Source organism: Lepisosteus oculatus, chromosome 2, assembly GCF_040954835.1.
Source record: "Lepisosteus oculatus isolate fLepOcu1 chromosome 2, fLepOcu1.hap2, whole genome shotgun sequence".
In the NCBI taxonomy this organism is placed as follows: Eukaryota; Metazoa; Chordata; class Actinopteri; order Semionotiformes; family Lepisosteidae; genus Lepisosteus; species Lepisosteus oculatus.
The window spans coordinates 20,929,612-20,954,202 of record NC_090697.1 but is presented as its reverse complement, the minus strand read 5'-3'; the positions used below and the strand labels follow the sequence as shown (position 1 = coordinate 20,954,202).

Below are 24,591 nucleotides of genomic sequence, written 5' to 3'. Positions count from 1 at the left end.
AGACGCAGTATAAAAGTCCAAGACATAATCCCTTAAAATGTTGCTGCTCTGTGTAATATCTCTGTCATATCACAAGTCTGAGAAATGTTCTGTAATATAATGATGGTAGTATGGTGTGTAGTCTCAATGCTGAGATCCTCTTATCAACAAGCTCTTAGCAACCATACTGGAATAATCTGTCCATTCTAAAGTTCCCCTTAATTGAATTGGTGAAGCAATTCTCAATTATCTACCAGCTTTTCTGTATAGTGTGGCTGTTAGTGCATAATGTCTGCTGCCCATCAGTCAGGTGTTTGGTGCACTTCAGAAGGGGAAGAAGTTGGTACCCTCTTATCTTTAAAGTGGTGTTGGACCTTATGAAAGGTGGTCTATAAATTAAAAAGTAAAGAATAACAGATGAGTAAATCTGCCAAAATGGCCACTTATTGTTTGTAACCTTTATGTTGTCATGAGTGAAAATATTGTATTTACTATGCAAACGACTATACAAATGAACAGTAAAATAAGGTACTGTACCCACCCACCCTTTTCCAAATAAGTTAATGGTGTTTCCCTGCAAACACCATACCATACTACACATCGTTTTTAATCTTTTCATTCATGTGAAAATAAAGACCTCGAACATTGTATTTTAGATAGGAACTACGATTCAGGTCAGTTGTAGCATTTTCATTTTTTAAAGATTTGTTTTTACCCTCCGCGATGATAGTAGCGCTTATTAGTCAGAGGTATTAATGAAGAACGATAAACGTTGTTCTAATTACCGAATCAGTAGTGTAAGGGTAGTGTTGTGGCTTAATCCAACAAAGTATATTCTCTGTTTCAATTTTGCCGTGGGACTACGCTGTAGGAAAAACGAAAAGGATTGAGTTTAAAATATCAGGTTTAATTTCGAACAGGGTGAGGGGATAAGTCGCTGACGAGAAATTCAAAATGTGTGCTGTTCTCTTTGCCCACTACAGCCAAGATGAGCAGCCGCTGCAGCTACGTGGCGCCAGTATCAGATGGCCCAGAAAGGCGGAAAGACAGCAAGGCGAGGCGGAGCAGGCAGTGCGGTACCGAGATAAACGCGACACGTCCTCGCGATCCACGTGGAACCTGTCATTGACCAAAACAGAGCTCCGCAGTGCAGAACACCGGGGTCGAGTCGGTAGCGAGTGCTGTTGCAATTCGTGTACAGTATTTCCCTGAGGCAGCGAAGAACACATATCTCGACCCAGCAGCCATCATGACACAAGGTACAAATGCACAATATCCGGCAAGTGAGCTATGGCTATTCTATGCTGCATGTTTTAGAAATATGGTAAATGGTTAAAGGTCTAACTTGGATTGCATCAGTTTTTATTAGTAACAGAAAAGGCTCATGTACGGTAACTGTACGGTATCTGTTTCTGTTGCATAGGCTACTGTACGGAATGTATTACTGTTGTACTGTATTGGAGCATTGTATAGTAAATGCATTCAATATGATTATCGGTAATACAAGAATAGTGTAAACGGTATAACATGTATGCCTGATCTATATGGTTAAATGTATTAAAATTTTACTTTCGTTTTCAATCTCTTTCCTATACTTGAAAATAAAAGGCATTCATTTACAACAAATGTTTTATTATCCTTTCTGTTGAAAAAAACGATTGAACAATAATCGGACAATATGCCAATAGTCATACGGCATATGAGCTGTGATATAATCTTCTCATTGAACTTAATATTCCAATTGCATTCATAATCATTTGTACTTACAATGGAAAATTGGCATTTTATCGCACTTGCAGGTTTCCGTGTATTTATATTAAGCTGCATACATGGATTTTCTTGCGTTTGTTTTAATCAATGTATGTGTCCGATGGACAGAAATAACAGGCTACTCCTTTAAGGAGTCAGCTCATCTTATTGTCACCTCTGAAGTGTACTCTGCGCGATCATTTGCACTGGATCCGCAGCCCGTTGTCAACCTGCAGCAACTCAGAGCGAAACCCGGATACCTTTTGAATTACTGCACAGTGTTGTTTCTAGGGCTGGCGTCGCGGGTCTGTGGACACAAGGAGGTGCTGAAGGCGACCGTAGTTTTGCTGCTTCTGATCTCACACCAGTGCCTAGCAGCGCCTCAGGTCTCTGCTTCTCAAAGGTAGGCGACTGGACTTGTTGTCACAAACAGTATTCCAGAAAGTTCTGTTTATGTGAAGCCGGGGGGATTTTAAATGTATTTTTTTAGTACCAGCTGCCCTTGTGTTTGGAGAAAGAGTGGGTTTTACAATTAGAGTACTTGGCAAATAGAGTATCTAAAACTTTATGGTCTTTAGAGTAACGAACATACCCTGGACGAGAGAACACGGACAATAGCTCCTCTCAAAAACCTATTTATTGCCATCCTACTTCATTTTCTGTAGTGTAAATGTAAAATGTCGAGCTTTTCTTGGTTGTGATTTGGAGAATATGTAATGGAATAACACATAAAGTACTCGTATTACACACAGAAAATGTCCTGCACAGAATAATCTGATCAGCCAACTTCAGGTTCATAGAAGATAATTCGCTTCAACAATGAGTGATAACAAATGAATATATATATATATGGTTCAAATTGATATATATATATACTGTATATTAATTTGGGGTTATTCTAAGTACAAATGAACTGTAAAATCCTGTGTTCATTTACTGTATGATACATGCATTTTGAAAGATTCCTAACATTCCATCTTATCAGAGGAATTTTACCTCTCCAAAAGACTAATGTCACTACAAATGGATTTTCATTCTTAAATTCCTAAAACTAAAGATATAAGGAAAACATAAAGATACTGTAAGTTGATTTTGAACTAAATATTTCATTTGAATGTCTCTGTCCCTTTTAGAATGGAACATATAAAACAAATATCTGTTAAGACACCCAATAATTTTGTTTTGTATTTCATCTAATGTGGCAAATTGAGCAAATTATTGTACTTCACGTTAACACCCTCATCCACAAGAAAAATATTTAAAAAAATATAATTTTCACCACAGAAACGTGAACTTTATATACAGTATTATGTATGCTACCTGTATTATGTTTGTATTCATGAAAGAATACTGTATTTGATGTACAGCATGTTTCCTTTTCTAAAAACTGATCAACAGGCAAGGCAAGGATCAAAGGTTCATTTAAGCCCCAGAAAAAAAGTGTTCATACATATTCAAAGGTTGGAGCAGAATTACAAATCATTGTAAAGAAACAGAAGCAGTAACTTGTTAAAGCAGGTTATTTTATTCCCAGAGTTTTGTCCTTTTTTTAAAGTAATGGATGATAAAGTTTTCACTTCAGTAGTCTACTTTAATATAGTATACCTGGTAATGTACAAATATAAAAAAAAACTTTTACTGCAGCTTATATTAGTTACCTTGTTTCACAATAACAAGTTATGACAGGATCTGGAATGTTTAACACAGGCTAGGAAGGTCAAACCCTGACCTCTCTCTTTTCCTCTCACCTACATGTACTGTAACTATCTTGATTCTGGAGCACCCCCTCGTGCATCATGGGCTGAATGGCTTAATTATTTTTTTTAACCTTTCTTATGTCCTTAATTTAATCTCATATCTCTCCCTATTCTCCATAATCACTCGGGCAGCAGCTTGTATGCTTCTCTTAAATGAAAGGAGGAGTAATCCTCATCCTTGTGTTCAGGTTGTCATTCTCACATTCTCAGGCAAGTTATGCAAACAGAATTCATCCTATGCCTTCCCATCTGTGCAGATCAGGGAATTCCCTCGGACATCTGCAGCATAATTGATGTTCAGAGCCTTTGCTTTTCCATTCTTAAGGCAAAAACTGGCACTGCATTTGGTAACCAAATCTGTCCATATCTTTCCCCAGGGCAGATGCAGAGTTGGGAGAAAAGTCTCCATCTTTAACTATGACAAATCCGTTTGGCTCTGGAGAAGAAGAGCGCAGGTAAAACTTGCTTTCTCTCTTACATGACCTAAAAAAATTCTTAGTGTAGTTGTGCAATCTTGCATTATTAATTTTTGCCTCCAAAACCAGAATAAAACTACCGTACTATTTGTTCAGCTATCATGTGTTATACCCTATATCCTATGGTTGAAATGAAAAAAAAGCTTATTTAATGTCTGTTATCTTCCCCAAAAATAACCTAGTTTGTCTTAAGCACAAAAGCCTGAAATGGATTTCTGCCTGGCACAAAAATGATGGATTGATAGAAGATAATGACACCACATTCACTGTCATGAAATGTGTAACCCCTATCACCATTGAAGCTTTGCAAAATATATGTGAAAAAATGAAATTAATAAATTGTAAAGTAAAATAGTTACTTCACGCATGAAGCTCATTAAATTGCATTCACGGTGGGGTCGGATAATGTAACACATTACTGTAAATTCAACTAGTCAGTTTTGAAGTGTCTTCAGATCTATAGTGATAACATGGTAAAGTGGCTGATAGCTATAATCATGTTGTTGCTTTCTCGGACAGGTTACTCAAGATGTACATTAATAGTAATTTGAAGGAAGTACAAGGGAGTCCTGATCACATGACATGGGAACAAGGTAAACAGCAACAAATATCACTGCCTATTGTTTTGGGGTTTTTTGAGTCCCACAATATTCAGATTTTTTTTTGCTGTACATTCTTCCTCTTTCAAAAATAATTTGTATATTGGAATGATAAGGGTAAAAAATTGTAGAGTATACTTATGGAAAGGGACACAGATCTGATGACACTGAGTTGACGTGAGTGATAAGCAATTTAAGATCTCCCACAATATAGTTGAAAAAACCTTGCAAAGGTTACACCCAAGCAACATTTTGGTCCAATAAAGGATTTATTTAAGGAAATTGCACAACTGAAATGAAAACTAGCAGGTATTTAAATTCCCAAGAACATGATTGGGAACCTTAGATCTGTGGAGAATGTAATCTTTTGCTAAGATATTTGGAAGATTAGCATTTGCTCTCAGACGATAATCTAAATTATTTATTTTTTTGTTATTATGACACATCAGTTGGTATTTGACAACTGTCATTACAGTTCACCTTTACAATCCTTCAGCCAACACAGGAAAGAGGAAAACACGTGCCTTCCACCAAAGTGTTTTTCACATCATGCACCTTGAATGGAGCAGCATCCCACTCGATTGATGCTTTTGTCAGAGCCAGTCAAAGTGGTCAATCTTTCATAGCACGCTAAAGATATCCCAGCTGTTCCAGACCCCTCCAGTTTTGGCTGGGTTTGGGAATTATTTCGCAACAACTTGGAGATCCCTGATCACAATGACTCAATGACGATGTCTGAACCATAGGCCTCAAACTGTGGTCCATCAAAGTGCTTTCATCTGTAGAGCCACACAGGGTCAGATTGGAATATTTGTCTTTTCAATTCGAATCCAACATCTTTCGCTTTTATGTGCTTCTTAACTTAAATTCACTGTCTGATCACCTGGCTGTCCCTTTTCACTGCTTGGCCTTTAAATCTCTGTAGTACCAGAGAGTACCAGAGTGTTGAGCGCTTTTCGTATACGCAGTTGAAATTCAGTTTGATTCAATTCTGATATACTCTTTTACACGTGAAGTTTTATGCATTAAGACTACCACATAATTTGTATTTGAGAGATCACACTGTCAAATTATAATTGTTTTCAGCTTTAATTTAGTTTTGATAAGATTCTGCAAAGTAATTATTGTTGCTTTTGTGTCAGCACTCTATTGTGATAGAGCGCTTTGAATATATGCAATTTTATGGTGAAATTGTAGTAATACCAATTAAGCTGTTGTCAGCTCTTCTATAACACAGGAAATACTTGCTGTTGTTCATGTTTAATTCTTCTTTCTGTTAACAGAGATATTCTACTTGTTCTCTCTCCACGACTATGATAAAAGCGGAGAAATGGATGGATTGGAGCTCATGAAACTGCTGTCTGACTTCATTTCTCATCAGTCTCTGACACAGCAGTCATCAGAGTCTGTTAGTAGCACTTGAGTCTTTTGCGTCACAACAAAGGGCGAAAGTTTGTGTGAGCGTGGGAGTGTGATAAAACTCTTTTCATGTGTTTTGTTGGAATTAACTTTTCAAATCATTTTAACTATGGTATAAAAGTGCAGTTATTTCCCCTTTTTCATATTCAGTTAGAAACCAACAAAGAAAAATACTGAAACTTCATCTTAATGTCTGGTAAGAAGTACCAGAGTATATCAGTTACACAAATATTCCTTCTTTAATTAAGTTTTCATTGTAATCTGGCATTTATTTGCTTCCCTCCTACACATCTGGGCAGTCAGTTCTTTCAAATAATTTGAGAAGTTGATACTGTCAATACAGTAGCTCTATGAGCCAGCAGCCATATAACCCTGCAGCTCTCAATGGGCTACCCACTGAAGGTAAGCAGCATTGAGTCTGGTCAGTACCTGAATGAGAGACCTCCTGGGAACCTATGGTTGCTGCTGGAAGAGGTGTTAGTAGGATCAGTGGGGGGTGCCCACCCTGCGGTCTGTGTGGGTCCTAAAACCGCGGTATAGTGGTGGGGACTATACCGGGGCGCGGTATATTGGGCGCTGTCTTTCAGATGAGACATTAAACTGAGGTCCTGACTCTCAGTGGTCATTAAAGATCCCTGGGCATTTCTAACAAGAGTAGGGAGTTATCCTGCTGTTTGGGCCAAATTTCCCCCCTCAGCCTTTACATGACATGAGTAGCTGTATGAACCACAGCAAATACAGAAGCAATGTAAAAAGTAAAACTTTACTCTATTGCATTATACAGTATGAAGCATGCTAGGGATGGAGTAACATATGATGTAATACATATGATATAATGTTTTGGTTAAATAATTGCAGGAAATGTTGTGAACAACAGTCGGAGAGCCCTGGACTCAATTCCAGACTTGGGTGTCTATGTTTCATGTCCTCCCCCTGTTTGCACTGGTTTTTACCAGGTATTCCTGTTTCCCCATCCTTCCAAAGAAATGGTAGATTAGAAAAAGTTCCCTATGGACTTAACTCCCACCCACTGGGAGAGCAATCAGGTGTTTGGAATGCTACCATGCATCCTGTAGAATTCAGAAAAGGCTCCGGTATCCTGTGACCATATCTAGGATTACTGAGCCGCTTACGGATCATGAATGCATAAAGTAATGCACCAAAATATTTTCGATGTTGCTCTGTTATCATTCATCTCCACTTAGATTATAGATGCATTGCAGTTCTTTTTTGTTTTAATTTTTCAGATATTTGTCTAGCGCTGTATCCAACATCTGATGGTATTGTAGCTGACACACTGTGTTTATTATGTTATTGACAAAGATGGTTTTATTAGATTTGTGATCAAGACTGTCCCTGGGTTGAAATCTATTCCTCTTCACATACAATGTTATGTATGTACAGTTTGGGGACTTTGGGCACCTGAAACATAGTTTGGTGATGTTCAGAGGCAACAAAATGCAGTAGAAATTGAAAGCTTTTTTGGCTCCAAATATCCAAAGTCGTTATCCTTTCTGGTTACATATACAGTACCCTCCATAAGTCAAAATGCCTATTTTTGCTGTATAGCCAAAGAATTCGAATTTGAGATGGAAAGAAAAAGTTACAGCTTTAGATCACAAACATAGATAAACCTCTACCCAAGTGAGGGCAAGTACAAGTATGGAGAAAGAAACGAGCTGCAGATGAGCCAAAGCACACCACTTCATCTGTGAAACATGGAGGTTGTGTCATGGCTTGGGCATGCAAGGCTGCCTCTAGAACTGGCTCACTCATTTTTATTCACGATGCTTCTAATTATTGTAGCAACGGAATGACTTCAGATGTACAGTATGTGAAAGAAAATGCCTCCAGACACATTGGCCAGTGCTTCATCATGCAGCAAGATGAGTTCATCAGGAGGAAAAATGGGAAACTCTTAGACTGGCCAAGTCAATCTCCTGATTTAAGTCCAATCAAGCATGCATTACAGTTACTGAAAAGGAGACAGAAGTCAGAACCCCACAAAATAAACAGCAACTAAAAATGGCTGCAGTAAAGGCTTGGCAAAGCACCTCAAAAGAACAAAGAACACATAATTGATGCAGTTATTGCATACAGTACAAATGATTAGTGACAAAGTTCTCAGTTTTATACTACTTTTATTGAATTTAAGTTAATTTGTCCCAATAACATCTAAAATGGGGATGATGGAACACAAAAGGTGGTATTGTTCTAAAACATCAAAGCAAATACTCAGGAATAAAAGGTCAAATTTCTGTACTTTGCCTCATATTCATCTTTTCATGTCAAATCCAAATTGCTTGAGTTTACAACAAAATAGCAATTTTAATTTCACTGTCCCAGTACTTATGGAGGGCACTGTATGTCTTTATATAAATATGTTGACCAGGTTATGGAATCACATGTTACCTCTGTACGTAGTAACTCTCCTTCTATGGCTAATTTTGCGCTCATTGATTCACCTTTATAAGGTGAGCCTTTTTTAGTTTCATTGCAAGTGCGTGTGTAGTTACTCTCCTCCCCCTGTGTTTCCCAGGTGATCTCCATGGTGGACGTTCTTTTGCAGACCCAAGACCTCAATCAGGATGGAATGCTGAACCCTACGGAACTGCTGTCTCCCCCCATAGAGCATCGGTCAGCACCAGCTGATCAGCAGCCAAACCAGGTAGAGGCTGACACCGCTGCCCATGCTCCACCAGAGCAGGGAACCCAACCAGCATCGCTGCTGCAGTCAGAGGAGAGTGTGCCGCAGACAGGGCAATTGCAAGACAGCAAGGCACCTGAGCCACCTGGCTCTCACAGTGCAGAGCAGCACAGTCTGGAGATCCAGGACCAGCAGATACGAGAAACGGGGGAGGAACGGGAGGAGCAGTTCAAGGAACCTCCAGGGCATCAGGAAGAACCCGAGATGTAACTGCACTGACCAGAATTAGGAATTAGCCATATAAGAAGCCACTGCAGGCACAATTATTAACATCCTGTATTTGCTTCTAACAAAAACAATGAAGTTGCTTTTTGTCTTGCAGCCGCAGTATGCAGTAGAGATGTATTTGATTTTTTTAATGATTTGTGCTCCTTTTGGTATAAAACCACCAAAGCAGAAAATAATATTTGAAAACAACTTCTTTTGTTCCGGGTACGTTTTCCCCTTCTGTCCTTAAAATGTATATTATGAACATTAGTACTGATGTTTAATTCTTGGTATTTAAAATACAAGGAAGGCTTTCTTGTGCACTTTTGTAAATAGCTTCAAAAAGTTTTACTTTTAAAAAAATTCAAAGAGTGTCTTTTCAGGCTGTTTTCTTCCTCAAGGAAATGGCTCTGATAAAAAAAGAAATGGAAAACTGAAAAATAATTCAGTGGCTGAAAACAAGTACTTGAAATCAATATCTGTCGTATAGACTGCACTGGCTTTTAAAAAAAGTTTACTGTTTTGTTTTTCCATTTATTTTGATCACCATACACAAGTACTACTATGCAGCTTTTAATGTGCATAGTATTGCAAGTGAGGGATACAAATTTTATAAGTTCAATATAAAATTATTGAATACTGTAGAAATTTACAGACCATTTATAGGGCCTGTCAGCTGGACAACTGACATGCATGAAATAATATATTTCTATTTGCCAGGTCATTCAAAATAGATCCAATCCTATGCATATAAAAGATATTGTACATTTATTCTTCTCCTGTGGCTTTAACAGCATTCATTAGCAGTTTAGAATCATGTAGTCCGTAAGACATGTTCAGTTTCTTCCAATGTTTCTCATGGAAAACAATACCAGTCCTTTAAAACTACAGTTTGAATAGTTTCAGTATTTTGTTTCACATGTCGAAAGGCAAGGCACTGTGTGTCATTTTATATTCTTTAATGAAAAACTATTGTATCCATTAGTTAGCTTTCATAAAACCCCATACTGTATTTCATACTGTAAATGCATTGATTTCATACTTGGGAGCTAGGTGGTTGTTTTTCATACTATATCCAGGACTAACTGAGGGAGTTAAATTGTAACCACATAGTCTCGATGAGCCAAAGGGCCTCCTTTCATGTGTGGCCTTTCTGATATTCTGATTTCAATAGTTAATGTATGAAAAACAGAGAATTGAATCTCCCGGGAACAGGAAATCCAGTTGTCTAAATTGATTGAACTATGAATTACCGTTCTTTTTTATTGTATTTACAATTCGGAAGTTTCTTAGCATTTTGCACCCTAAAGGTGGAAATCAATTGAGCATGCCAAACTGCCTTTGAATTTCCAGAAGAAGATGTAACATTTGAATAAATAAAGACATTTGTAATAAAATTGGTGTTGGTGTTGTTTTATTCCTGACAAAAGCTTTTGCATTGGTGAATTTACTCCTGGAGCTCAACTAACACATTTCTTGTACAAAACATCTCTGGTACATTGGGAAAAAGCTTTATTATTATATTATAATCTGTCTTTTTTAAATTAGGTAGAAATGAGAAAACACTTGTAAATCCGTTGATAAAACTTGTTACCTTTTCTTTTATCTTAGATCTAATGCTAATGTCAAACAAAAATGCAAGAGCTATTTTAAGGCCTTCCAACATTATAATGAAAGTTATAAATCATGAAGGAATTCTTGAAAGCTCTTAGACAAAATAAGTACATACTGTACAGTAACTGAGTGTAGGCAGTATGTAGTAGTTTCTACTTTAGTGGGAACCTGATGGCTATAATAGTTTAATAAACCAAAGAAGGTCAGTAGTACATGTAACATGTTATGTAATTTCATCTGTACCTCAATGTCTTTATCAACTTCCCTACTTGAGAAACTGTGGCATTTCTAGGGCAAGTATATATGAACTAGAACTGAACTCTGAGGATTAGTGCATTTATCAGCCGAAAAGCCCGTCTGGGTTTTGTGTCCTTAGATAACCTTGGGCTGATCACACAACCTCCCTATATATATATTTCTTTTTAATTTAGCACATGACATTGATGGCATCCATACACTAGAGGTCTCTTTTGGTTTTTGTGCTAGTTTCTGTATAATAGTTCAATAAAATATTTCTCACTCCACAAAGGAAGGGTGTCTGTATTTCAGCCTTCAGCATTTTTTGCTGTTCATTATTTACATGCTAAAGGCTTTCTCTTCTAGCACAAGAGGCAGTACTTACACAGTGTTCAACAAAGAGGCAAAGGTGACCCTTACAGATCATCTCTTCAGTGCTGTTCTGGAGTAAGAGAAGGAACCAACAAGATTTTAATGCTGTTCATTGATTGAATATTTGTGTCCTGAGACCCACACAATAAGTTAAGTGCGTAGACCAGACATCACTTCTGCTGGCCTAAATGCTTAAAATAACAATAGAGGAGATTCCTTTGTTGTTGCAATCTCTGAGGATTAAATGGACCTGGACAGTCCCATTGTGTCTCAGCAAATCCAAAGATAATAGCCAGTCACAGACAAGCAAACACATCTCAGAAATTCAGAAATCATCATCCCAGCCAGAGAATTCCTCTTCTGCCTGTGTATCATCTGGGGGGATCCTGTCAAAGTTCACATATAAAGGACCCTAGAGGAAGACAATTAGAGACCAGTTCAATTAGTATTAATTTTCTATCACAACTACCACAATGGAAAAACAATTTCATTTAGCCTGGCATGCCAATATAACCATATTTAGACATTGATACTTACTTGTGTGTTTTCATTACATTTTCTGATTTTCTGAACCAGTTTAATATCTTGAACCATTTTTGCTTTATGTGCTTTATACCAAATCTCAGTCATCATCAAAGAAGTATCCATCAAAGAAATCCAGGAATGGAATGGAAGGTGGAAAAGACCAATAAAATTCAAATGGAAGATACTGTATGTGGGTTGTGAAGTCAAAAGAAGAAACCAAATGGAGGGCAAAAGAAACATTTTACAGATGTTCCACGTTTAATTGGATTTTAAAGAAACTAGAAATGTAAATCGTTCAGAACTGATGCTGCTCACGACAGAAGTTGTACCCATGGATTGGAGAATTCCTAATACATAAGAAGGGTAACAAAACTGAACCACATAATTATAGACCACTCCATCTAAGCGGAATATCCTAGTGGATAGTCAGCATGGATTTAGAAAACATAGGCCTTGTTTAACTTATATTTAGAACTACAGCAGTGGACACAAGCACAGCAAACAACATGGTGTATTTAGATTATTGAAAGACTTTTGACAAAATTCCCCAATAAAAGATTAATTCCCAAACTACAGGCAATACTGGTGAATACTCCAACTGGAGTGAAGTAACAGGGATCAGTACAAGGGCCAGTGCTCTTCCTAATTTACAGCATATCAATGATGTGGATGTAGCAGACTACCAAATATGACAGAAGCAGCAGATGAAGTTCAAGAAGGTTTGGACAGAATTCAAGACTGGGCAAAAACTCAGTAAGTGACATTATAAGATAATGTAGAGAAGTACAGTGTTGCAGTGATTTAGAGCTGATACGAGAAGCATGTTTGACAATTGTAGGTGCACTGGATGTCCTCCTAGTATGCTGCTATTGTAGTCAATGTTTCAGTTTACACTGGCATTGTGTGCAACACATCAGCATTGCAGCACAGTAAGAGGCTCTGTATCCCATTTGGGTCTTTTAGGGCTCAAGCCCATTTTTTTTCTCCTACTTACATTACTGTAAGTGTATAGGATGCATTTAGCGATGCTGATGAGCCTCTTGCTGCTACTCGCTTCCTTGTGCTATCATGTAAAGCATTATGGCCAACTGAGGACGTTGTGGGCCAAGTAAATAAATGCCCATAAATTAAAGGGTATAATAATTAGTTTTGTTAAATGGTTATGTAGGTATCTGTGCTATATTTTAGACAAAGAAATGTCGAAGAAGTTGAAAAGTTTGTGTTATTGTTCAATAGGCAGTGGTGCAGAATACACTATGGAGATTAAACTAGTACCAAACCCCAGTCACTTAAAAAATGCTACACAATTTGGAAACAGTGTACTGTAGGTTCAGCTTTACACGAAGGTATTAATGACATAAAATACAGAAAAGATGGGAAAAGCTGACCTTGAAGAGACTACTTAGAAAAATGACCTTTTTAGTGACAACAATGAATGTTATTTAAAATGGAATAATGCATAAGTAGAACCACAACTAGGTTATTGTGCTTAATTTAGGTCAAGAAGATACAAACTATGTTTTTAAAAATAAATCCAGAGAAGAGTAACCAGATACAGTCTACGGTTAGATGTAATGTCCTATACTGACAGATTAAATTTAAATTAGCATTTTAAATTGTTAAATTAACAACTTAATTAACATTTAAGTTAATTAAATGTTAACTTAAATGTCCAGGTGGATGCTGCACATTGGTGGTGGTGGAGGGGAGTCCCCATTACCTGTAAAGCGCTTTGAGTGGAGTGTCCAGAAAAGCGCTATATAAATGTAAGCAATTAATTATTATTATTATTATTAAGTTGTGAACAGAGAAGCCTAAAAAGACCCAAGTATCCAATATCCTCAAAGGCAGTGATAAAGTCAAATCACGGAGCTTCTTCAGAATAAGTAGTGAAACACAATACAGAGAACACAACTGGAAATTACACGCAGGAGCATTTAAACAAAAATCAGGAGGCTCTTGTTTACATAAAGGGTTGTGGAAGTATGGAAAAAGCTACACAGCCATGACGGTGAAGCCCATAAACTGCCTTTGTTAAAAAAACAAGTGGTTGAGATGCTCAGATCAATTAGATACAAACTACCAGAAGGAATGGATGTGCCAAACAGCCTCCTGTCACTTGTAACTATTCTTATGTTCTTCATCCCCCTGCTGTCTCTTGGCACTATAGGCCTTCAGCCCTTACCTTTCGTATGAGGCACATAGTGGGAGCATCCAGTTGACAAGCCCGCAGCTTCTGCCAGTTGAGGTTATTAAACCACCTAAACACACATACGAAAAGCGGTGAAGGCTGTTGCAGTTAACTGACATTTCCAAAGTGATGTTGGCTTTTTATATAAAAAATATCAAATATACTTAGATATCTTCGAAATCTTCTTACAAATGTAAAGGCTTTTATGACATCAAATGCAAATTAAAAAGCAAAAAAGCCATATTTGTTACAGCATGTTGAAAATTAAAACAAAAACATGGTTTTAGTTTTAACTCGATTAAAATGCAATTTGATGATCTGAAAATAAATTTTCAAAAACTTAAATGTTTGCTTTGTGAATTAATCCAGAGATTTCTCCCCATACATTATTTTACATAGTGGATATGGAGAATAAATTATAGATCTAGTAGTTTGCACTTCATTAACATTAAGAGCTGTGGGGGTATCAAACAAGCTACCCAGCCATGTGGCTGATACACTGTTGATACACTGGTTTCTTTCATGAAATGACTGAATGTGATCCCGAGTTCATTTACCTGCTAGAAACCAATAGAATCTAAAGGGCTAAAAGGCATCTGATTTGTACTCTTTCTTATTTTCTTAATACATTTCTTAAATATCTGTCATCTAACAACCATAAAATCTACAGTTAACAATGCTTATTCTCAGATGATATACAGTACAGTACACCAACCACTCAGACAATTATATATCACAAAAGGATAAAATGTCAAATATAACCAAACAAAACTGGTTACAACAAAACTCACTGCACACAAGTAAAAGAGTATACAGTATATACATTGTTTTACATTTTAATTGCTGTAGGAATATACACTGTAAATCAAATCTGTTTTTTCTATGAAATTAATATCCATATACTGTAGTTTCAGTACCTGTGGTTCCGAATATCCTTTATTCCATTTTTATTGTTTCCCAACCGTTGGCCTGGTCGTAGCCTGTGGAAGAACATACTGCATATTAGAAAAGAAATATTGTAAAAGTCTTACCTTAAGCTAAGACACACTGATTGCATTTTTGCTATGAAAGGTTAAATAGCCTACAGTACATCATATTTCTGAAAGACATATTGATGAACACATTATTTGACTTATTGTTTCAGTGATTAGCTAATTGGCTTTATTAAATATTACCTTCTATGATGGAAAAAGCTGAAAACACAACTAAAAAATCACCCATAACCTTTCATGATATATAGATCATACATGGTGTTGTTTGTATATTAAGAGTGGTCAATTTCACTTGATGTAATTCTATACATGTCCACGTCTGTGGCACACAAAAGTGGTCCATGCATGAATGACATGTAATGTCTTCTGATAATTAAATAAAAACAAACAACACCATTTTCCTAATTTCATCACAACACACTAGCATGAAACTTTTCATCTTAATGTACTGTAATTGTTGCAGATGAGCTTTGTAAATGATAATTACATATGTAAAATAGAAGTTTTATTATAAATGGATTGTTGATGTCTTTAGAATATCTGAGTCTGAATGTATTTTTTTCTTTTTTATACATTAATTTCCAAAAAAAAAACAATTAAAACTTTATTTGTTAATAAAAGGAAGTGATTTTGGTCATTTTTTAATATTTCTTTATCTTTTTCACAATGAATATGATGTTATTTCTGTCTTCATTAAAGAGGTGTTTTCCCTTTAGGACAGGAAACCTTAAAGCAGTGTGAGTGAATGCTGTGCTTCTGAAATATGGTAAAGAATGTTATTTACCTGCAGAGCTTACTGATAAGAGATCTGGCTCCTTCTCCCATGTGATGGGGGAATTTAAGGATCCCATCAAGAATCTTGCTGTATATTCTCTGAGGGTCTGAGCTTGTGAAGGGGGGGCTGTGAAAGAGCACAAGACACCATGCGTTGGCAAAGGTGTGGCCAAGACCCCCCCGCAGAAAAAATATTAAAATGAATTGTTCATTCTGTTCTTTAAAAAAAAACATTGATTTAGACAACTACTGTATAGTTGTCGATCTGCTTTTGTCTACTTTATCCTTTAATCTCTGTTTCACCATGGTAGCTTAATTCTCAACTGAATTAAATTATTTCATCATTCAAGGCATCAATTCATCAATGCACTGACACTATCAGTATCTAACACGATAAGGGCCTAAAACATACTACTCATTTTAATTATTTGTATTGTGAATATGTATTGCACTCATAGTTTTATTCTGAGCTGAATGAAAGGATTCCATCATTGTATTCAAGACATCAGTTCATCATTGCACTTATCTAACAATGGCACATGGCACTTATCTAAGAATATAAGGGCTGGAAAACACACTACTCATTCCACTGCTACCTGGTCTTGGAAAATAAATTAAGGCACATTGTGGCAGAACCAACAAATTTAAAGGTAACACTTGCTGAGTTTTTGAACATGTACTGTACATAGGAAAAAATATGAAAGCATTGAATAGCCGAATTTATAACATATTCTTTACCATAGACTGACCTGCCTGCCAACAGCTCAAACACCAAGACTCCCAAGGACCAGAGGTCAGCAGCAATGTCGTGGCCTTCATTCTTTATGATTTCTGGCGCCAAGTACTCAGGAGTGCCACAGAATGAATATGTCTTCTCTCCTCGAGATAGTTCCTTTGCAAATCCAAAGTCTACCTATCAATGGCAAAGGATCTATGATTAGATACAAGGATAAGAAGACCTTGTATCCAGTTATGGACATTGTAGATATGTGGTTCAAGTAGGGAGCTGCGTCAGCATGCGTAGGCTTCAAAGGAACAAGTTAAGGTTTATTCCGTGCTGAAAACGGAAGAAAAGAAACACAATGTTACAGCTGTGGAGCCCTCTCTGGGTGTGAGAGAGAGAGGAAAACTGGCAGCTGATAAAGCGTAGGAGAACAAAAGCCGGGATTGGAGAGGAGGCGGGAACAGGAGAGAAGCAGAGTGGACACCCCGTGTGAAGGACGGTGTGGTCACGAGAGTTGAAGAGGGGTCTGAAGTCAAAACGTGCCAATGAATAGAGAAGATTGGAAGGAAACAAGTCTGTCGTAGAGAGAAGGGGAAAGGTGTGATCCTAGTTCCAGGAAAATTTTGGATTCGGTTGTCTTTCTGCAATAGGAGTTCTGAAACCCCTCTTTGAGAACGCAGACGGAGAGATCAGTATGATCATGGCTGTTAGAGGTAAAATGGGAAACTATGGGTTTGCAGAGATCTTTGACATGTTCTCTGAAGCAGTTTCCCCTTCCTGTGTCACCAATGTACTTATGTTCTCTACTTGTAAATGACTGTTGGGAAGCTATAGTGTAAAACCATGTGAACCAACTATTAGATCAAACTAAAAATAACCTTAAAAAATAAGGTTTTAATAAGGGGACAGCCTTATTGTTTTAATTCATCAAGACAAACTTCTTCTTACACCAGTGGCTAAACCCAACTTTCCAAAAAAACAAAGCATCTGTATTTGAACTCACATTTCAAAGCAGTTATAAGACAAGAAATAAAAGTTATTAGGTAACTACTATTTTGTATTTCTAATGATCTCTCTGGAGCAAATAATTCAGTATTTTAATTAAAATAATAATAAATTAAGTAACAAGATTATAGAATTTTCTCAGTTTAAAAAATTTGACTGTTATGAAGGAGCACTCACTGAGAATGCAAGGGAAAAAAGAAAGTCTTACCAGTTTCACATATCCCATCATGTCCAGCATTAGGTTCTCAGGCTTAAGATCCCGGTAAACAATTCCTTTCACACGGAGATAGGCAAAAGCCTCGACTACACAAGCTGTGCAGAAAATTGCTACAGGTTCCTCAAAACGACCTCTGCAAACAGGATAATAAACTCTTTTACATAGGCTCCCAAAGTTTACTTTACTGCTTGATTGTTTCTGATATCCCATTCTCAAACAATCAAAAACAATTAACGTTAGTATCTGACTTGTTAATCCGTGCACACTTACAGTATACACATTATGCTGGCAAGGACTGATTAAGGACCATTTTCTCAATATTGTTCACTGCTGGGTGCTTAAAAATTAGATAAATATAAACATTTACCTGTCAAATTAGAGGAAAACACACATAGAATGTGACCTTTCTAAGATATATCAAATATAATTATAATTGAGATCTTCTCAATTAAGATGATAATCAAAGAGCTTTTTGCTTTCTTTCACAAATGCTTGCTCAACTGCTGAATTCACTGAGCTGGTCATGTCAAGGCTATTGTTGCAGAAGCAGCTCGGTCCTATAGGAAGAGCAAATCTCTTTCTCCTCCTATTTCACAGATACATGCTCATAAATAATTTATATAACATCTAAAGTAGTCCTGCAGAATGCAAACTTTTGGAAAATGATCAAATCATAGTAGATGACTCAGTGATCTTGACAAGTAAAAAAAGGAAACAAATCGTATACCGATTAGTGTAAATTCGCCCTTTAGACATGAGCAAAATAGCTTTAAAGTGGACTTTGCTCTGCATGATCTCTGGGGCCAAGTGCTACAGAATGAGTAATAAGTTATAGCTATAGTAATTCCTACACATAAAGCAGTGAGGAAAAAAGTAATCTCAGATGCTGTAAAGGAAATTCTTAGCATTCATTTCTTACTTTTCTCTCAGTTTGGTCCATAGTTCCCCACCAGAGCAAAATTCTAAAACCAAATAGATGTTTCTTGTGTCCTTAAATGCAGCATAGAACCTGATAAGAGAAATAGAAGAGAGATTCTGAAAGTGCAAAAAGAGAAATATGTTGCACTCAAAGTTGCAGTATCCAAAGATACAGCTTCATGTTATGCAAAACAATCTAATTTAATATATACACACATCTTGAACTAAAGCTTGGTAATTTATTGTTTTAAACAATTTACCCAGAATAAGGTTTCTGTATGCAATTAAAGCTGGGATAAAGTTTGTTTTTTTTGTTAACAAGACTCGTTTCTTCTGGGATGCGGGTCACCCATCGTGCCCCACAATTATAATCCATACAGTAACTGGACTTCGATAATTATTTTCAGTTACAGTATTTCAGTTCAGCTGGGTGTTCAGTCCCTTTCAAACTTGAAGTGAGAATGTAATGCTACTGTAAATATGGGGCACTTATAAAAAGAGCAACTTTATGATGCTTTTCTCCCCAAAAACTATAGAACAAAGACAAATGCCTGAATTTTCACAGCACAAAGAAAAGTCAAATGTTTGCCAGTCGGGATTCAATCTTTTCTGATTTGCAATATCTCCTGACCCTATTTAATACTTTATTCAAAGCCATTTCACTAATTATCAAGTTCACCTGACAATAAAATTGCATTGTATGTCCTGGAGGATGCGCCTTTCCATTTTGACATGTTCCTGCTGTTGCTTAGCAACAATATGATTTTTGCTGACACGTTTCAGGGCAAAAAACTTGGAAAGCTCAAGACTTGTCACCTAAAGAAAAAAAAAGGTATTAAGGATATCAGTAATATCTTTCAAAATTACACTATTTTACAATATGGTTTAATTTACTAATGTTATACAGGTACTTCATATAGAATGCAAAGTTATTGCAACAAATCATGCATGTATATACTATATATAAACTCAATATTTTAAGCTAATATAGGAGTAAGAATTCTTGTAAATAATTTCATTAATAATTAAAGTTTTATTTGATTAGTGTTTCAGATACAAAAATCTTTGTTGAAGAAATTACATCATGTACATTTTGCTGTCCTGTAAATGAATTTCATTTGTATGTAATTTGGAGGCCATCAATCAAGCTGAAACACAATGTAATAAGGTAAAAAGGTTTCCATTCTTATCGCCTTTCATATCAATACTCAGTTTTCAGCTCCAGCATAAGCCCAAGTGCTTTTCTGTTAATCGTGTCTTAGACATCTATTTTTTATATACAGTGTAGTAGGTGTTAGACATTACGATGAAAAAAGATAATGATATGTTACTATATTTACAACATAAAATGTACATCGCACACGCATAAAATACTGTATTTTTACATTGCCTCGGATATTTAGTGAAATGTAAAAAACTACATGGGTATTCATGCCAAAATTAACAAATCTTTAGAAAATAAAGGCTTCATTTGCACTACAGGCTTTGTAGTCATGATTTTTTTAAGGTAAGAAACAGTATAAATGGTGAATGGTATGAACCTTTACTGCTGTTTTACACATTTTTTAGAAATATCTGGTGACCCTAGATCTATATGTATATCTCAAGCATTTTATTTGGATTTTTAATTGGAATCTTTAAAGGACTTTTCAATGTTTATTTTGGTTCTTCATCAAACACATCAAAATCTTCTTCACACATTCTTCAAGAAGACATTCAGTTGAATGTCAAACAGTGGACTGATGTTATGAAGAATGTGTGGACTGCTTCTCTTGAAGTCTGTGAACTTACCAACTCAACTCGCCCAAATCCTCCCACTCCAAGTGTGACAGGCTCTCCGTGGAACCGGCCTTCTTGGTACAACACTGGAATAAGATCCTGCAGCTGCAATGTTGCACCTAGCCTGGAAGAAAAGAAAAGGGCAAAATATTGGCCTGTCTGATTATTTATTTCCCTTCAAACAACACCAGCAAACTTATCAATTGTATTAGTACGCGGGCTTTATTTCTGGTTTGTGTCTGAAAATTAGGAGAGACTCATAAATAAACGGCTTTTCTTAATTTCACAGTAACTGCTAGTCTACATTTCTAAAACACAAATAATGCTGTACAATTTGATTCTTTGGAGAAATCTAACTTAAATTAACAGTATGCGTCAATAATTAACAATGGAGGATGTTTAAGCTTACATATGAGAACAAATTATGAATGTATTCACAGGTATTAGTTATTGCAGTATATAGATGACATACCATTTCATGTCCTCCTTAAATAAAGCATTAAAACATCATACACTCTTGCAACATACTTGAATAATCTACATATATTTAGAGATACTCACCTCTTTCTCTCTGGCAACATTATGTTTTCAAAAACTTCACAGCTTTAAAAACAACAAGGTCATATTAAAAGAATTGCAACATACATTACAACATTCTGGACAGAGGTTTATGAAATACACCATTAATTAGCCAAACTCTATATGAGAACTTCTCAATTCAGCCACATGGCAAAATAAAAGAATAATCACAAATTCTGTTTTCACTCTTAACAAAAAGAGTGACAGGAAATTTGAGTTGAACAAAATCAGCAGTACAATAGAGACTTTTCAAGTCCATTAAGGCAGGTGAGCACAACTGCAGTCCTAGAGGACAGGAGTATGGTTTTCTTTCCACCTGTGCCCGTAATTGCATAATTGAACTCATTATTGACTTAATTGGACAAGTTAAAGCCTCTCCATGTTCTTAGATTTAGAGAGACCTACAGTATAAGACATGCTGGACAGTGACACATCAGAGCTGAAGCTGGTCTCCCCTATGTTAAGGTATACACTTGCAGGACCTTTTAGAAATATTAACAATAATTACATTAAAGACATATTGGTAATAGGTAATAAAGGCTATTGCTACTACTAATAATAACAACACATGCTTTAGTAATACTCACTCATCAGGCAGTTCTATATTCTTAATTGGTATAGTTTCTTCAAAAACCCTAAGAAAAAAGGCACATCTATTAAATTACGTAAAACGTTTTAATTTCACTTAACTACTTGTCACTGAGACAAGTTTAGGTGGAAAAGACTGTTGATTCTAGGATCTTACTAAATTTCTTTAGAGACAACCAGACTTTCTGAAACTAGCACAAAATGTTACATCTCATAACAATTGCAATGTCCACAAAATGGGGTTTAAATTTAATGACAGTGCTTCATGTAGTACTACTGATTCATAATTGTTCAACAATAACAAATCAATCGAATTGGTCTCTAACTCACTTTCAGAAGGACTATTTCCAAGCTTGGGCTTTGATAATGGGTCCTTTTTGATTATCAAGTCCAATAATTTTAAGGGCTTGATTAATCTATAATAAATCTAGCACCAAATGATGGATTTTAATTGTGAGTGAAGTTATGGACACAAAATATAGCTTTCTGATAAAACAGGTTTACTGTATGTTTGTTCTTAACTAAAGTATTTTATCATTTTAATTAAAACTTAATTTACCTCAAAGGCAAGTATAAAATATTAACTTACTCTTTATCGATGGAAATACATGTGACAGGTCCCACTGCAGTGCATGTTGCAGTTCTGCAAATTTCACTGAAAACAGATGGAAATTAAATATAATTATTTACATGATATGCCTATATTTGAAGTTACTAAATCTAAGCAATAAAGACCAACTCAATGTCTTTCTATTATGGAATAATGTATATGAGAAAATCAGAATTTCTAAGTGATAAAATGTTTAATCTGTTTTATGTGTTTTTCACTTTGCAGAAAATGAGGCCTAAGAAATGTTTCACAATTCTGCATTATTTTCTATACTGTAGACATCAAGACTTCAGAATTTCACCTTTGTCATAATGTAGAAGTGATGTAGAAACATCATGCAATGAATAGTAATTATGAAATGCCACGATTAAAATATTATTTCGAAAATGTTCCTACATTTTTATTAACATGAGCCCTAAGGACTAAACAACCGCAGTGTGAAGGGTGTTTGTGTTTTTGAGATTTATGGTTTTTGACATGTGGGTTTGCTGTTGGATAGCAGATAAAAACAAAATGGACTGGTGGTGGCAATTTGGAGCAAACAAACTAATTTCACTGAAATATCTAAAATTTTCAACAGAATAGAACAGTCTGAAATATGCTATACACAGAGCACATAGGAAAGTAAGAAAGGGACAAAGGCTGTCCCTTTAGACTCGGTCACCCAAACAAGGACAAGAAAACAAGAGGAAGAAGCCATATCACCCTGCAACTCACAACTGGCAACCCACTGAAGCTAAGCAGGTGTGAGACTGGTCAGTACCTGGATGGGAGACCTCCTGGGAAAAACTAAGGTTGCTGCTGGAAGAGGTGTTAGTGGGGCCAACAGGGGGTGCTCACCCTGCAGTCCGTGTGGGTCCTAATGCCCCAGTATAGTGACGGGGACACTATACTGTAAACAGGCGCCGTCCTTTGCCTGAGATGTAAAACCGAGGGCCTGACTCTCTGTGGTCATTAAAAATCCCAGGGCATTTCTCGAAAAGAGTAGGGGTGTAACCCTGGCATCCTGGCCAAATTTCCCATTGGCCCTTACCAATCATGGCCTCCTAATAATCCCCCTCTATGAATTGGCTACATTACTCTGCTCTCCTCCCCACTGATAGCTGATGTGTGGTGAGCGTTCTGGCGCACTATGGCTGCCGTCGCATCTTCCAGGTGGATGCTGCACATTGGTGGTGATGGAGGGGAGTCCCCATTACCTGTAAAGCGCTTTGAGTGGAGTGTCCAGAAAAGCGCTATAAGTGCTGTAAGCAATTATTATTATTAAGAAAAAGACATCTTGACAAAGATAAGAAATGCATTTCCCAATGAGGGCCAGCACTCCTGTAAGCCCACTCTTGCAGGTTCAAACAAATAGACAGATTTAACACACAGCATAAAAATAAGTATTTTGAAAAGCTAGTGATATTTAGATTAAAAACATGATTCAAAACTGCTTTTTAAATGTATGGGAGGGCTTCAGCTCTGCCATTTCCAGGCAATGTTCAATAACACATGTACTGTAAGCAGCGTAATGTTGCACACCACCTGACATTACCGTATTAAAGCTAGTTCCCCAAAGTGCTCCCCTTTTCCCATTATCCGGATCTCCTTCTGTTGCCCATTCACCATTTTTGTCACTTGCACCTGAAACACAAATATTGCAAGAGAACACAGGTGAAACAATACTTTCAGATCTAGGTTTATAGCAATAATTAGAGAAAAAAGCAGAAGTAGTGAGAAGTACCGTACATGCAAAACTTGACTTGCGAGACTGACAAATGACATTGTATACATCATAAGAGTAGGTGGAGACAAGATCCCCTATTTGGGAATGACCAGCCATCTCATGTCACTTGAACAATTGGAAGAAGGCAATTGGTCAAGTGACATTCAGAAACCAGGAAACATCAGATTCCATCAAGCTCTGCTCTCTAGAAAGAAAGCAGAGCCTCTGATAAGCATTGCACCAAAAGTGAAGGGAGCAAGGAAGCAATCCATGGGCACATTTAAAATGCATTTTGAAACTGATACTTTGGGATGGGGGGGGTTTGTTGCCTGCCCTTAATCAGTTTAGCTGCACAGCAACATGTCTTGAGAGGACACTTACAAATAAGTTTTGTTTGCAGTCTGCACTGTTTTTCCCTCACTACAAATAAAGGACAATTTGTTTTAACTTTAGAGCTGTTGTGTGTCCTTTTACCAAGAAGTCCTGTTAAAGATAGTTGCCACGGCAACCTGCCCAGGTATTAGAATTTGTATCCATTTAATAAAGCATTTCTAGAAAAATCTGAATTTTGTTAAATCCTTTTACATTTTTGACAACAGATCCAAGTTCACAAAGGCAGTCAGAGAGCCTTGGTTCACAAAAGTCAAGATGATGAAAAAGATGCATTTTTAAGCAAATGTTCTATATTGCTGCATTTTGATGGGCACACTTGTCTCATTTACTGTTGCAACTTTTGCTACCTTTTTCAATTTTTAAAAGTCTGAATTCAGACAAAAAACAAACTTTTATTATTCATATGACCTATTTTCTTCTTTGGATTAACAGTGTGTCTAAAACATACAATTAATAACAAACTGAACACATA

At 36.5% G+C, this 24,591-nt stretch overlaps 2 protein-coding genes across 2 annotated transcripts in view; one reads left to right on the top strand and one right to left on the bottom strand.

Annotated features, from left to right (window-relative positions):
- Nucleotides 1-560: 560 nt before the first annotated feature.
- Nucleotides 561-10,290, top strand: cgref1 (cell growth regulator with EF-hand domain 1). The gene is made up of 7 exons (XM_015339072.2): nucleotides 561-653; nucleotides 963-1,238; nucleotides 2,020-2,131; nucleotides 3,863-3,940; nucleotides 4,481-4,554; nucleotides 5,844-5,968; nucleotides 8,519-10,290. The coding sequence occupies exons 2-7, from the start codon at nucleotides 1,229-1,231 to the stop codon at nucleotides 8,894-8,896; spliced, it is 777 nt and encodes a 258-aa protein (XP_015194558.2). The 5' UTR covers nucleotides 561-653; nucleotides 963-1,228; the 3' UTR covers nucleotides 8,897-10,290.
- Nucleotides 10,291-10,333: 43 nt separating this feature from the next.
- ctsbb (cathepsin Bb) overlaps nucleotides 10,334-24,591 on the bottom strand; it is a 73,832-nt gene continuing 59,574 nt past the window's right edge. Inside the window, exons 29-41 of the mRNA XM_069185836.1 lie at nucleotides 23,556-23,644; nucleotides 21,998-22,063; nucleotides 21,408-21,455; nucleotides 20,803-20,844; nucleotides 20,254-20,365; nucleotides 19,142-19,278; nucleotides 18,464-18,553; nucleotides 17,536-17,677; nucleotides 16,348-16,511; nucleotides 15,609-15,725; nucleotides 14,750-14,812; nucleotides 13,827-13,902; nucleotides 10,334-11,528 (exon numbers count right to left, since the gene is read on the bottom strand). Of these exons, the coding sequence (XP_069041937.1) occupies nucleotides 11,442-11,528; nucleotides 13,827-13,902; nucleotides 14,750-14,812; nucleotides 15,609-15,725; nucleotides 16,348-16,511; nucleotides 17,536-17,677; nucleotides 18,464-18,553; nucleotides 19,142-19,278; nucleotides 20,254-20,365; nucleotides 20,803-20,844; nucleotides 21,408-21,455; nucleotides 21,998-22,063; nucleotides 23,556-23,644 (1,233 nt within the window). The 3' untranslated portion in view covers nucleotides 10,334-11,441. The remainder of the gene's footprint in view (nucleotides 11,529-13,826; nucleotides 13,903-14,749; nucleotides 14,813-15,608; nucleotides 15,726-16,347; nucleotides 16,512-17,535; nucleotides 17,678-18,463; nucleotides 18,554-19,141; nucleotides 19,279-20,253; nucleotides 20,366-20,802; nucleotides 20,845-21,407; nucleotides 21,456-21,997; nucleotides 22,064-23,555; nucleotides 23,645-24,591) is intronic.